At 39.2% G+C, this 16,134-nt stretch overlaps 1 protein-coding gene across 4 annotated transcripts in view; it reads left to right on the forward strand.

Annotated features, from left to right (window-relative positions):
• mindy2 (MINDY lysine 48 deubiquitinase 2) overlaps positions 1–16,134 on the forward strand; it is a 71,272-nt gene that overhangs the window by 23,973 nt on the left and 31,165 nt on the right. For all 4 annotated transcript variants that reach the window (XM_041174824.1, XM_041174823.1, XM_041174821.1 and 1 more), the window contains 3 exons: positions 4,853–5,011; positions 7,340–7,442; positions 11,301–11,443. In XM_041174824.1, the coding sequence (XP_041030758.1) occupies positions 4,853–5,011; positions 7,340–7,442; positions 11,301–11,443 (405 nt within the window). The remainder of the gene's footprint in view (positions 1–4,852; positions 5,012–7,339; positions 7,443–11,300; positions 11,444–16,134) is intronic.

Raw genomic sequence — 16,134 nt, forward strand, 5'->3', positions numbered from 1 at the left:
TGAGGGAGAAGCTACTTAGAACCAAGATGAGGAGAAATTTCTTTATTCAGAGGGTTGTGAATTTTTGGAATTCTCTATCCAAGAGGGCTGTGGAAGCTCAGTCTTTGAGTATGTTTAAGGTAGAGATTGATAGGTTTCTAATTAACAATAACGTAAAGGGTTATGGAGATAGTGTGAGTAAAAGGCATTCAAATGTTCGATCAGCCGTAGTCATATTGAATGGTGGAGCAGGTTCGATGGGCTGAATGGCCTTCTCCTGTTCCTATGTTCCGAAGTGAGTGCTTCACACTCCCTGAAGTCGTTGTCTTTGGATTTTGCAGACTTAATGATTCCACTCTAATGAATTTGAATGTGGAAAGTATAGTAATGCAAATTGGGGAGTTTAAATCACTTTAGTCTGTGTTTTTAAAAATTCAAGTCAGAATTCTAGCTGGTGGATTAAAAATCATTATTTAACTTAAAGCACATGACAGGGAACCTTGCAGGTGGGGATGTTCACATGCACTTTTATTTTATTCGTTCACGGGATGTGGGCATCGCTGGCTAGGCCAGTATTTATTGCCCTTAAGATGGCGGTGAGCTGCCTTCTTGAACTGCTGAAGTCTGTGGTGTAGGTACACTCACGGTACTATTAGGGGAGTTCCAGGATTTTGACCCAGCAACATTGAAGGAATGACGATATATTTCCAAGCCAGGATGGTGAGTGGGTTGGAGGATAACTTACAGGTGGCTGTGTTGCTATGTGTCTGCTGCACTCCTTCCTTCTAGATGGTAGCAGTTGTGGGTTTGGAAGGTGCTGTCTAAGGAACCTTGGTGAGTTCCTGCAGTGCACCTTGTAGATAGTACACGCTGGTGCCACTGGTGGTGGAGGGAGTGAATGTTTGTGGATGTGGTGCCAATCAAATGGGCTGCTTTGTCCTGGATGGTGCAGAATTCCTTGAGTGTTTTTGCAGTTGCATTCAACCAGATATATCAGAAGTATTCTGTGACTTCTGCCTTTTCGATGAAGGAAAGGGTTTGGGGAGTCAGAAGCCAAGTTACTTATCACAGAATACCCAGCCTCCAACTTGCTTTTGTAGCCACTATATTTGTGTGACTGCTTTGGTTAAGTTTATGCTCAATGTTAATGGTGAAGGATTCAGCGATGGTAATGCCATTGAATGTCATTGGAAAGTGGTAAAATTCTGTCTTGGAGATAGTCAAGTCATTGCTTGGCACCGTGTAACGCAATGTTTCTGGATCATTAGTCAAGATCTTTGGACTACTGATCCCTTAAGATAACCGCTGTGCTACACTATGATATGAAGGGAAGGTCGTTGATAAAGTGAAAGAGTTGGGCCTCGGACATGGCCCTGAGGATCCACAACAGTATTGTCCCATGGCTAGATCATTGGCCTGAAACAATCCTTTGTGTGGTGTGACTCGAGCAAATGAAGAGGTTTTCTCCCCGATTCTCATTGACTTAATTTTTAATGGGCCACTTGACGCTAATGCTGCCTTGATGTCAAGGCAAGTGCTCTCCACCTCACTTCTGAAAAGTAGCTTTTTTCCCAATGTTTGAATCAGGCTTGAAATCAGTCCGAAGACAATTAGTTCTGGCAGACTGCAAAGTGAGCATTGATGAGCAGGTTATTAATGAGTAGGTCCCTTTTCATAGCACTGTAAATGATTCTTCTATCACTTGGCTGATGATTAGTGGACTGACTGGACAGTATTTGACTCAATTGGATTTTCTCTACTTTGTGTTTACAGGACATCTGATTTTAGTGTTTCATTTCCAACTATACTTTTATTGGTAAAATGTAGTTGAATTTTCTTAGGGTTTTACTAAAGATAAGAAGAACTTCTAATCTTTAAACAAACTTGTTGAGGTACTGTAGAAACTCTTTTAAAAATTCACTCCTTTTCCTCTGTGTAATTTCTTTTCTCCCTGATTGACTAGCTGTACCCAGAGACTGAAATGAGGAAAATAAATAAAGGCTTTCTAATTTCATAAAGTATGTTGAGCTATCATTTGTAAATCGATCATTTGAGACAAAACATCATTTTGAATGACTGGAATGAAGTATCAAAACGTAATTAAATCTCTGTACCTGGAGGAGTTGCTCTTCAAGCACAAAGGAGTGATGGAATAGTAAATGGATGAGTTATTTTGTAAAGTTGAATCACTTTGTCCTGAAATGAATTTATGGTGCAGTAAGAGGTGCCAATGAAGGAGCCTAAAACTGTGAATTCCCTCCGGAGACTCATTTTACCTGTAAATTTAGTTTGCAGTTGTCTTCTCTTCGCTTTGTAAGGTGCAGACATTAAAGAGGGAAATTCTTTTCAGAAATATCAAGTAAGCATTGCTGTCATGCCCGTGTCCCACACTTGACGTAGCCCTGCATAATGTTCTACCTTTTTATTCATTTCTACATTACTCAGTTGTTTCACATTAATGCAAAGAAGTTTAGTTTATTTTGCATGAATCTTCATAAATATTGGATGAAAGAAATCATGAGACAGATCTTCACATCAGTTAGAACTGGTTATTTGTTGCATCACTGGGGGAAATACGTTTTGCTTTTGATTAGTTGAGGGAAGCAGAAAGTAAGTTTGCTTCTTTAAAAAAAAGTACTCTGTTTTCACATGGGTATTTCACATTTTGATACATCCGTACTGAAAAGAAAAGTTCCCCTTTTATAGCTGGTAATCATGTGAGCCCTCTGTCCTGGAAAACTTCCTGTGCTTAAATTATTGATGAAAGTATTTGTTATTTCTGGAACTGTGCTATGTATGAATAGTACAATGTATATCAGTATATGCACAAAAACTTGGATCATCTGACTGCTGAATTACACTGGGACAAAGGATGGAACTTTAACATTAATTATATACTTAACACGGGTCTACTCGGTGTGTGATGTCGCACGTTTAGCATTAAGGAAGGCTAAGAAAATATATAACTAGAATCTTTTTTTATATCTGCGATCAAAATTATCACTAGAATTTTCAAAAGGGAAAACCTTTAGAACTGTATAGCTTTTGTTCATGTTCTACCTCCTTTTTCTGATGAATAAGATTATATTTTCTTTATTTTCTTTCTTGTACCTAGGAATTGGTTAACTTGGAAAACATTTGTAAACTAAAATCCAAAGTCTTGCTAGTGTTGTATGTTGCAATACTACATTTTGAAACTCTGAAATTAAGGCCATTTAAAACAGGAACAAAGAAGTCCGGAAGCCATTTAACTCAGTGAATTGCAGAAGTTGGCAGGAACAAATAATGATGCGTTGTTGAACCATTTTTTAATCATATTAGGTAACAAGTCATTGTAGCTTATTATGCGGTAGTTCAGTATATTTGGGGAGAAAACTGAGAACCACAAATTTGTGGGTGGTGCAGTTCATTTGTGCCAGGTGATAATCAGATTTGTCCCATTAATTCTGCACAGTTTTCAATCCTTGTTTCTTGTTGCAAGATGCTACTCCACTGAAGATGGGAGCCTCGATTTTTGAGTTTGATTCAAATGGTCAGCGATGGGTTTTGGATTGACACAAGCAAAACTGTGCCATTTCTATCCATTTGTTTGAGGTCAATTTATTGTAAAGGCACAAAATGTGCAAATTTGGATTTGTGAAGGGACTACGTTGGCAGAAGGAAACTGCGTCAGTGAAATTTGAAGTTCATTTTCTTTTATGGGATGTGGGCATCGCTGGCTAGGCCAGCAATTATTTCCCATCCCTAATTACCATTGAGAGGGTGGGTGGTGAGCTGCCTCGAATCGCTGCAGTCCATGTGGTGCAAGTACACCCTCACTGCTATTAGGGAGGGTGTTCCAGGATTTTGATGCTACTGTTCATTGGTGGTGGAGCAAGTGAATGTTTGTGGATGTGGTGCCAATCAAGCAGGCTGCTTTGTTCCTGGACGGTGTCAAGCTCCTTGAGTAGTGTTGGAGTTGCACTCATCCAGGCAAGTGGAGAGTATTCCATCACACTCCTGACTTGTGCCTTGCAGATGGTGGACAGGCTTTTGGGGGCCAGTAGGTGAGTTACTCGTCATAGGATTCTTAGCCTCTGACCTGGTCTTGTAGCTACAGTATTTATATGGCTAGTCCAGTTCAGTTTCTAGTCAGAGGAGACCTTTAGCATATTGATAGTGGGTGTTTCAGCATTGGTAATGCCATTAAATTTCAAGGAGTGACAGTTAGATTCTCTCTTGTTGGATTTCGTCATTGCCTGGCACTTAAGTGGCACGAAGTTACTTGCCACTTGTCAGCCCAAACCTGGGTATTGTCCACGTCTTGCTGCATTTGGACATGGACTGCTTCAGTATCTGAGGAGTCATGAATGGTGCTGAACATTGAGCAAGCATCAACGAACATCCCTACTTTCTGACTTTATGATGGAAGGAAGGTCATTGATGAAGCAGCTGAAGATGGCTGGGCCTAGGACAACAGCACAGAGCTGTAAAGGATATCCACCCCATCAGCAGTATTGCTGAAGTGCAAGGGGATTGCAAAGTGACAGATGGAAATGAAGAGCAAGCAATGGTGCAACCATATATTTAAGTCTTGTGTAGAAGTTACTTTGGATTTATTTTGTTCCTCCTATTTAATATCTTTATGCAAAACTTGAGCCTTAAACTGTGGACTTTGGGTTAGTGTAGGATCAGACTTGATTGTAATATCTCAAACAATTGAACATCCCAATAACATTGTCAAAGACCATATGTGAAGAACAGCCAATTGGGCAATGTACCAATTGGCAAATCACTGTGTTGAAGAAAATTTCAAGCATTTTGCAATTGGCCCTTTTTCACCTCTTAAAATGTTTCTAAATTTTGACTTTTCCTTTTTCTATTTCTGAAACAGAATATGAGTGATGCAATGGCCATACTACACAAGCTGCAGACAGGACTGGATGTAAATGTAAAGTTCACTGGTGTCAGAGTGTTCGAATATACACCTGAGTGCATTGTATTTGACCTCCTTGATATTGCACTTTACCATGGGTGGTTGGTGGACCCTCAGGTAAGAATAAATCCATGCTAATATTTCATCCCCAACATGCTGAGCTCTTATCTTGTGAAGTAACCTTATCAAATGCCTTTTTGGAAATCCATATACACTACATCTACTAGTATCCACCCTGCTTGTAAGATCCTCAAAGGACTTTAATAAATTTATCAAGGAATATTTCCCTGTTTACATTGCCTGATTGTAGTATGATTTTCTAAATGTCCTGCAACAACTTCCTTCATAATGGATTCTAACATTTACCCAATGATAGTTATTAGGTTGACTGGCCTGTAGTTTCCTGCTTTCTGTCTTATTCCTTACTTGAATAGAGGTGTTGGATTTGGAGTTTTCCAACCCGCTGGGACTGTTCCAGAATCTAGGAAACTATGAAAGATTACAACCAATCCATCCACAATCTCTGCAGCCACTTATTTTATAATGCTAGGGTGCAGGCCATCAAGTCCAGCCTTGTTAGCCTTTAGTCCCATTTTTTTAATTCACTCATGAGCTGTGGCCGTCGCTGGCTTGGCCAGCATTTATTGCCCATCTTTAATTGCCCTTGTTCAGAGGGCATTTTTAAGAGTCAATTACATTTCTTTAGGTCTGGAGTCAAATGTAGGCCAGACCAGGTTAACAGATGGGTTTTTATGACTATGCTTTCACGGTCATCATTAATCATTTAAAATTCCAGATATTTATTTAATTCCATTATCCGCTGTTGTGGGATTTGAAACCTGGGTCCCCAGAGCATTACCCTGGCTCTCTGGATTACCAGTCCGCCACCGCCTCCCCATCTTTATACATTAACAGCCTGTTCACTGGTTCATTCCAGAACGTATTGTTCTAAGAAATTGTTCCGAATACATTATATGAACTCGCCCATCAGGCTACCTTTGCCAATTTGATTCATCCAATTTATATGAAGATTGAAATTCCCACAATTATTGCAGTTTCTTTCTTACAAGCCAACATTATTTCTTACTTTATACTCTATCCTGTGGTGTAGCTACTATCAGGGGCCCTAAAAACTACACCCACCAGTGACTCCTTGCCTTTGATATTTCTTACCTCCGCCCAAATTGATTCCTCATCTTGATCCTCCAAACCAAGATAATTTCTCACTACTGTATTGATCTCATCCTTTGTTGACAGAGGCAACCCTGTCTCCTTTTCCTTTCCTCCTTGTGCTATCAATTCACCCATCTTTTTTGTTACATGCATTAAGATAAAGAGCCTTTAATCCTGCCTTTTGACCATTTTTCCTTACTCTGAGCTTATTTGCTGGTGCAGCTCTGGCCCTCCCTGTCATTTCCTGTCTGGTTATCATTCCCTGTATTGCTACTTGCATTAGTACCTTGTCCTTTCTCTTTGACTTTCCAAATCTCCCTTCACGTGAATCCTGACTTTCACTACTTAGTTTTAAGTTTTCCCTCTGTCCCTAGTTATGCAATTTGCCAGGACACCTTTCCAGTGTGGTTCAGGTGAAGGCTGTTCCAATGGTACAACTCCCTCCTTAACATAGTCTGGTGCCAGTGCCCCATGAATTGAAACCCATTTTTCCATCACCAATCTTTGAGCCGCAATTCAACCCTCTGATCTTAGTTATCCTCAGCCAGTTTGCCTGTGGCTTGGGTAGTAATCCAGTGATTAATACCTTTGTGGTTTTGCTTTTTAATTTAGCTCTTACTCCCTCAGAAGGGAGTTCTTAGTACTACCCCTGTCATTGGTACCCATGCGCACCACGACAACCAGATCCTTTCCCTCTCACTACAAGTTCCTTTCTGGTCCTGAGGAGGTGTCCATAATCTTGGCATTGGGCAGGCATCACAGCCTTAAGTACTCTCACTCTTGGCTGCAAGAAACAGTATCTATCCCCCTAACAAGACTGTCCCCTACTGCAACTACATTCTGCCACAGCCCCCCCCCCCCTCAAAAGTAGATTGGACCCCTGCAACATGATGTAGTCAGTTTGTTCATCCTCCCTGCAGTCCATGCTCTCACCCACACAAGCTGCAAGGGCATTGAACCTTAAGTCTTTTGTAATGCATCTCAATAAGCTGAAAATAAAAATCAGATTTTAGCTGGATATATTTATTTTAATCTCATGATGTAAGAACAGTCTACCATTCAGCCCCTTGCACTTGTTCCCCATTACACTGCAGTCCACCACTCAAATATGAGTTTTTGGAAGAATGAAGAAAGTATATATGCACAGACTCAGTATCCTCAATTGTTTCACCTTCATGATACTGCAGGTATTTGCCTGCAATGTAAAAAGGAATATGTAGTGCTGGAAATCTTGTTGCAATGTAATTTTCTGCTGACAATTCTGTTCTATAGACTGTTGATGTGGCAAAGGCAGTGGGAATGTGCAGCTATAACCAGCTGGTGGAGAAGATTATCTTCTGTAAACAGTCAGAGAACAGTGAACTAGTCAGTGAAGGTAAGGAAGAATGACAATTTTTGGTTTTCTTCAGTTGTAAGAGATACTAAGAAAATGAATTGCTGTATTGCTCACCAGGGGAATTATTGTCAAGGAATTTCAAATGTGCACTTAAAAATGCAGTTATTGATTTTTAGCGAAGATAACTAAAGAAAATACTGTAAAGAAAAGATCCCCAAATATCTCAGCCTAACAGTTGCTAACCGTTTAGTTTTGTGCAGCTGACTAACTTTGACAGCATAGCAAACAGTTCATACATGATGTGTTTTTAAGAACTCCCTATGTGCCTTGTTCAGAATTGGTAGTATGAATCAAAACCTCTGGTTGTAAACACCACCAAAAATATATATGTATAAGTTTTTGACTCTGATTCTTAATCAGGTAATCTCACTTGTGTTTTAAAAGTGGCCAGAAAATGTACAGTCATAACTGCTTTAACCATTAACCACTATGGATGAGTTACATAGAGTTTCTGAACTTTGTCCTCGGCTCAACTGGACACAAATAAGATCAAAAATGTGTTGATGCAAGGTGATATGACAAGTCACTAATTTAAAATGTTGTTCCTTTTCATTGAAAATGGTCTCTGCTTTTAGTGTTGACTTAAATCAGCACAAAAATGATGCAAATTATGCAAGTTGACAGTTATTTACATTCACAAGGCATTCCTTTGATATTGACGATTCATAGGCTAACTGTGCCTTGGAGCAATTGGATCCAAGGTTGTGCATGTGATTTCCCTCGAGTTTCTGATGTCAGTTGTGTCATTAGGAAGAAGTGTTGAAGTTAGTAAAACAAAAAGCGCTAGAAAAACTCAGGCTTGGCATCATCTGTGGAGGGAGAAACAGTTAATGTTTCTAGTCCATATGACTCTCCTTCATAGCTAAAGAGAAGCTTTCCTACTTCTCAGATCTGAAGAAGAGTCATAGGGACTCAAAACGTTAACTCTCTTCCCTTCTCCACAGATGCTGCGAGACCTGAGTTTTTCTAGCATTTTTGTTTTTATCTAAGTGTTGAAGTTAGCTGATTTCCAACTGGAATGGAAAATCCAACTATGAGTTGCTTCAAGCAGTGCATTTTTCTTTATTTAGTGGGCAGTTGTGTCCTTTCAGAAATTGGTATGTGTGAGAAGAAAAGGGTTTGCAGAATATATTTTGAATGTATATTGGACAAAGGAAGCGGATGTATTGGTTCCTGTGATTAGGCTGACAAGCTTGTTAATTGAGTTAATTTCTTACTTTCCGTTTGGGATATAACTGTTGTCTATCTGAATTTGCACCTCTCAAGAAAACCAAGAGTTAATTCACACATTTTCAGGACTGAAAGCTTGTTATAGACTAGAGCTTCTTTCAAGTTGTGCCTAAGCTTCAGTAAAGGGTGCCTTGCCAATAAAAGAAAAATAATTTGGGTTCTGGCTGTGCTTTGCACTTCTGCTTGAGGCTGCATTGATCCTACACATTTTATTGTTACACTATTAGTGTGTTACACTGTTGAAACAAGTCACAATTTTCTTCTGTCAATGAAATAACCTATATTTATTACAGATTGTGTTGCAGAAAAAGCTGTTAAATTGTCACACATTTGTGTGGCATAAATTATTTGAGATTTTTATAGGCTTGGTATTAGAAGAATGGTGCAACCAGTATTGGGCCTTGTATTTTTGTGTGGGGGGTTTGCTTTATGTGCATTTATTTTAACAAGACACACTCATTTATTTTAAGCTATCATCCCTTTTTTTGGGACCCTCTGGGCTAAGCAATACTACTTGATGAGAAGATAGGCAGATGATACACTCCCAGGCTTATCTCAATACTACTTGATGAGAAGATAGGCAGATGATACACTCCCAGGCTTATCTCTTTGAATCAGGATACTCGAAGTTTTGTGCAACACACCTGTATTAGTTTGCTTTTGACTTTTTCCCCTCATTCTATATTGAGAGTGCTTATTTTTTTGATAACAGATTTCCTTTTAAGAATTGAAATCCTATCATAGCAGCTGATGGAGTTTAAATTAAATTAATTGATAAAATGAGATTAATTAATTAAATCTAGAATTGGAAGCTATTCTCAGTAATAGTGATCATGAAACTTTCATCGATTATCGTAAAAACCCATCTGGTTCACTAATAGGTAAGGAAACCTGCCTTCCTTACCTGGTCTGGCCTACATGTGACTCCAGACCACAGTAATGTGGTTGACTTTTAACTGCTGTCTGAATGTCCTAGCAACCACTCAGTTGTACCTGCAGCAGATGGACTGCAGCAGTTCAAGAAGGTTGCTCATTACTACCTTCCCAAAGGCAATTGTACATAGATGCGAACATATGAATTAGGAATAGGAGTAGGCCACTCGGCCCCTTGAGTCTGTTCCGCCACTCAATAAGATCATGACTGATCTGGTTGTAACCTCAACCCACATTCCTGCCTACCCCCGATAATCTTTCACCCCCTTGTTAATCAAGAATCTATCATGCTCTGCCTTAAAAACATTCAAAGATTGCTTCCACCACCTTTCGAGGAAGAGAGTTCCAAAGACGTTCTACCCTCAGAAAAAATTTCTCATCTGTCTTAAATGTGCAACCCCTTATTTATAAGCAGTGCCCCCCCTAGTTCTAGGTTCTCCTGCAAGAGGAAACATCCTCTCTACATCCACCCTGTCAAGACCCCTTAGGATCTTTAAGGTTTCAATCAAGTCACCTCTTACTCTTCTGAACTCCAGTGGGTACAAGTACGGGCAACAAATGCTAGCCTTGCCAGCCACACCCACGTCCCATGAAAGAATGAAGAAAAAAGGATTGAAAATAATTTTGAGACTGCAAAAAATAGTGCCTTTTGCATTATTTTTAAAAGTATTGTGAAGAATTTTATTTCAAATTAACGTATGGAGATTTGTTTTGTTGATTGCTATCATCCCACTCCAATCTCCATTTAGTAGGAGATGCTAGAAAGCCATTTTAGACTTTAGAAATTATGATTGCCATTTTTCATAATTTCATGTATTTTGCCAGACTGTTTTGATTTTTAGAACTTTTTTGATGAGGGCAAACAGTGAGAAGTGTATTGATGAGAACATAATTAAGATTGTGTCTTTGTTTGGAAGTGCCAGTACTAACAGTTTATTTGTTGTTTAAGATTGTCCAGAGATATTTTCCCTTTTCCCCCTTTAAGTACTGTGATTATTTTTCTCCAAGTGTCCTCCAGTATCCTACTTAAGTAACCATTCTTCATGTCTGAGTCTTGATAGCTGCTGGCAGATTATTCAACTGATAAAGCATCACAGCTGAAACAGATTCTGTCCAAACATAGGCAGTTTCCAGAAGGAGATCACTGGATAGTGATTAGGAGCAGGAACCTTTGTAGTTTGTCCTTTGCCCTAGCCTGGGATAAGATCAATTTTCACACTTCCACTCTGGCTGACATCAGCTAACTAAACACAAACTGGGACTTGAACCTTGGATTTTCTGCTTCGTATGGCCTTAATTAGGTGAACCATTGAGGAAGGTGTGGTTTTTAAAATTTATTATTCATTTCTTTTTGAACAATATATTTCAGGAAGCAGGATATGGGCATATTAGTTTTGACAGATGTGAGACTCTTCCAGCCATTATGTAGTTTGCAACAATCTGGTAGAAGTTTTTATGGCAATAAGTGAAATGCTTAATAAGGGGTTTTAACATCTCAATTTGAGGCGTAAGTCTACTTCATTAACTCTTAAAACAGGCAAGTATAAGTGCAAACCTTTAACATTCCATTTCGATGATCCTTACATTTCTAACTTAGGTTGTGCCTGTGATGAGTTCAGACTAATGTCTTGTATTTAACTGGAATAATCTGAATGGATTTTTATATGTCCCTAGGGTTTGTTGCAGAACAGTTTTTGAACAGCACAGCAACCCAACTGACATTCCACGGTTTATGTGAACTGATTTCCACGGTTGAAGAAGGAGAATTGTGTGTGTTCTTCAGAAATAACCATTTTAGCACTATGACAAAACACAAGGTATTCCTTCAGATTTTCAAAGATTTATTTTAAAAGTAAGCACTCTCTGCTCAATTTCTAATTGTTGCTTGCAGAAAGATTGTACTGAGACAGACTGCCCTACAATTACAGTGGTCTATGGGATACAGAACATGAACTTCTTAGTTGATCCTTGCTGCAAAAAAATCTTCCTCATGAAACACCAGCTAATATAATGGACATCATATTTCTTAGTGCTAATTTATGCATGGAATTGAGTTATATTTGGATCAAGTGGACTCTGAAATAGAACCAGAATTTAATAAGGACATGTTTGAGCAAAATCAAATTTGATTTAGTGTGCATTGTTGTAAATGTAGGATGAGCTGTCTTCTAATGTCTATTACTGTAATATTTACCTAAAAGCATTTGTGAATGGGTCATATTCTCAATTCATGACTAGATTGATGTTCACCAACCCTGAAAAACAATGCAAGGACAGCTAAAGGAAAGCCTACCAGATTGTTAACTTCAATGCCTAGCTTAAAAGCGAGATATTTGTCTCCTTTCAGCAATAATATGTAATGCTATAACTGTTGAATGACAAATTGCTGAATAAGCAACATGTTTCTGCTCTGGAAATTCTGACTTAACGACACATCTGCAGCTGGCCCTGATTCTGCAGAGTTAGAGGATAGGACACAAGCTTTGGCGCAGAAATCTGTCTTGTCTGCTCAGACCATCCAATGGATGCAGTTGACGGAACGGGTAGCTAACCTGCTCCCCCAGGCATCGACTCACACTACTGCAGGTCAGGACTTGGAACAGCCTTCATAGCTTCCTAACTACAGTAATTGTGAGATGGCTAACTAATCTGTGTGAGTGCTTGAAGTCCTCGGGCTCTCTTTTCCAATTCTGTACTCCTTGATACGCAGTGTGTATTGCCACCAGATTGCCCCAGCTGATACCATCCCAAGGTAGTTTAAATTTAATTAAAAGGATGGGGAAGAGGAGATAGGTTAGCAACATTGTAATTCAGGCAGCCATACAGGAGTAGGACAAGGTCATTTAGCTCTTTCGGCTTGCTCTGCCATGTGGTAGGATCATGGCTGATCTACTTCGACTCCATCTTCCCATCCTATCCCTTAATTCTCTGACAATCCAAAAATCTATCGATCTCTGTCTTGAAGATACTCAGCAAATTTCAAGTAATTTCAACCTTTCGACAAAAACCCTCCTCATCTCAGTCCTCAAAAGCAGATTCCTTATACTGAGGCTGTGATCCCCAGTTTGAAACTCCTCAGCATCTAACTGTCCAGCCCCTCAAGATCACCCCTCATTCTTCTAAAGTCTAGGGAATATAGGCATTGTCTACACAAACCCTCCTCATAGGACAATTCCCTCACCTAAGAAACCAGTTGAGTGAAACTTTGTTGCACTTCCTGTAAGGCAAATATGTCGTCCTTGGCTCAAGAGGGCAAAATTGCACAGGTGTGGTCTCGCCAAGAACCGATATAATTACAGTAAGATTTCTTTACTCTCAGCCTTTATTACAGAGGGATTAAAATATATCCTGTTTTCTTTCATAATTGCTTGCTGTATCTACATTGTAATTTTGTGATTTCTGTACAAGCATATCCAGGTCCCTCTGAATAGCAATGTTTCCCTGTCTCTTGACATTTTAAAAACAAATCTGCTTTGCTATTTCTCCTTCCAAAGTTGTTAACTTCACACTTTCCCACATTATATTCCATCTGCCAGGTTCTTGTCCACTCACTCAACTTGTCCTTTTGCAGCCTTTACTGATCCTCTTCACAGCTTACTTTCCCATCAAACTTTGTATTGTCAGCACATTTGGATATATTGTACTCAGTCCTCTCATTTAAGTCAACAGCCCAGATTTTGCAGTTGCCTTAGCTGCAAAACTGTGTTCACCATCATTACCTTATGAAACCGACATCATCTGGTGGCGCCCAGCCGGAGGTTGCTGGCACTAATTCCTTGCTTCTCCAGAGGGTGCGCTGTTGAAGTCACTGCAGGCAGCAATCGTTAGAAATCAATGAACTGACAAGAACATCACCATTACAACTGTAATAACACTATTTAAAAAACCTGAACAAGTTACGCCTGTTAATGAGGTGTAAATAGGCTTTTTATGGCATAATAAGTCATAACCACTCTAAGAAACTTTCTGGCCCTGGAAAACTAATTTTATAATTGTTGAACGTCAGCTTTTTTCCACGGAGAGCAATTTTCAAAGTTTCTTTAACATAACTTATTTTCTTAGTTTGTTTATGATATTTCAGCTTCTCGTGTATATCCCAAACTTCTTTTTGCTCTCTCTAACATGTATAAAAAGTGAAGGACAATCAGTTCATTTTAGTTTTGAATTTGCTGTCTGAGAGAATTCTTCCATGTGCCTGACTGCTTAACCTGCTTTTTGACATCACTGTTGGCAATGTCTGGAGGCTCCCTTGACTTGGTGTCAGGTTTATATTAATGTCAGAAAAGGGGAAATTCACACCACAAGTATCGCTAGATCTTTGCAGGCAGCTTTCTTCAAGATCAACAGTGAGTGCCATCATTTCGCCACTGATCTCCCGATCCAGACCATTGATAAAGATTATGAATAGTTAAGGCCCAAACACTGATCCAAGTAGTAGCCTACTAGTTACAGCCTGCCATCCTGAAAATTACATGTTTGTTCCTACTCTCTATTACTGTCCATTAACCAGTCCTGAATCTAACCTGATCATTATTTCCAATCCCGTGAGCCCTAATTTTGTGTGATTAGGAATTGTTAGATGGGTTCACGAGAGGAGTTTTCTGCAGTGTAAAATAAATTTTGAGGAGCATGGAGTTTCCCCTCAACCATCAAAAAAAACTCATCATTTGTCTCATCATATTTCAACATGTGATATGTGAGTGAGTGTGTGCATCTGTATGTTTATACAGTTAGTGTTCAGCAAGGTCCTAGGAAATACAACGAGATGAATGACTAGTTAATCTGTTTTTTATTGGAGGGCTTCTTCATTGCCTGTTGACTGGGGAGAAAATACTCTATTTTAAAGTTTCACCTGAAGGTTTGTAATTCTGGCAATGCCACACTCCCCAGGACTGCACTAAGTGTCGGCCTTGCTGAAGTGCTAAACTCTGGTTTGAGTTTAAAACTTGCTAGCTGACAGGCATGAGTGTCAGCAGCCTGGCATGGGAGCAGGTCATCTGTCCATCCACTTGACTGAGGATGGGCATATAAAGTGGCTGTTTTTTCTCTGCTTTTTTTCTTTCTGTTTTCTCTCCCCTTTAAAGAAAAATCCTTCAGGATAAGATCTACAGTGGTGTTGACCCTGAGTTTTTTGATTTCCCCCCCCCCTTTTTTTGTTTCTATATAGCATACTTATTTGTTAGTGATATTATGATTACCAGAACTATTTACATTTGTGTATGAGTAGGCTGGGCAGTTGAGATCTCTTGGAACAGAACCAAACCTTTCCAACCCTCCAGGCTCATTTATCATAGAAAATCCGATTGAGTTCTTGCTTCTTAAAGGAACCCAAAAATTATTCTCTAGTCATTCTTATTGACACTGTCCAAAATGTGCACAATAATATGTTTTTTGGATAAAACCTTATTGCTCTTTGACTCATTAGAATATGATTTTTATATGTGCCATTTTTTATTGAGAGCTTAATATAAGTGGCAGTTATTTATACTTAAACCTCGGCTGTGAAGGCCATCAGGTATTTCAACAATGGGGAGGGGGTGTAAATCAGAAAATTACAGCTGAGCACAATCCTATCCACACACAAGCCCCTCTTGGCAAGTCCCCAATTTAAATTGCTCCACCATTGATAATCCTGCCTTGAACTGCTGAACCCCCAAGCTCTGGAGTTTCCTCCCTAAACCTCTCTGCCTCTTACCTTGCTTTCCTCCTTTAAGATACTTCTTAAAAATCTGCTTCTTGACCAAGCTTTTGGTCATCTTTCCTAATGACAAGCTTTGTTTGATAATGCTCCTGTGAAGTGCCTTGGGATGCTTTATTGTGTTAAAGGTACTATATAAATAAAAGTTGTTGTAACAATCAGGAATGGGAACCCTAGTAGAGTTTTCCTTCCCCCTCTAACCTGAGTCAACTGAGTCCAATTGCAGGATCTATCTGTAGTGGTTGAGATCAGCTAAATGAGTGCAGACCAGAGAGCAAATCTTGACTAAGTAGCACACTGGTCTGAGTTTAACAAATAAACATTTGGGGCATTCTGGTGCACATTCTCATTCATTTTTGTTTACCTTAACTAAAAATTATAAGTTTCAGAATAAAGTCACTTATGTGCTGCTAGAAATTGCATTAACACTGTGACACAGATACGAATGGCAGTTCAGAACTTGTACCCAGTAATTTGATGAATAAGGAAAAGGACTAATAAAAGGATATACATTGGAAATTTAAGGCAAAAAGAGGTAATATGGACAAAAATATCTTTTACAAAATGTTACAATATATTTTAAGATGGGGTAGAAAGATTTCAGTGTTTTAAGATACGGTATTGTATGTGTCAGCTTGGTTGGTAGCACTTTGAGCAAAGTCAAAAGATTGTGTTCAAGGCCCACTGCAAATGTGAGTGCATTAATTTAAGTTGACTTGTCAGTGCACTATTGAGGAAGTGCTGCACGCTGTAGGTGTGATCGTCAATGTGACGTTGTTATAGCCTCTGTCTGTGTCCAATTGGACGTAA

This window comes from Carcharodon carcharias, chromosome 26, assembly GCF_017639515.1.
Source record: "Carcharodon carcharias isolate sCarCar2 chromosome 26, sCarCar2.pri, whole genome shotgun sequence".
In the NCBI taxonomy this organism is placed as follows: domain Eukaryota; kingdom Metazoa; phylum Chordata; class Chondrichthyes; order Lamniformes; family Lamnidae; genus Carcharodon; species Carcharodon carcharias.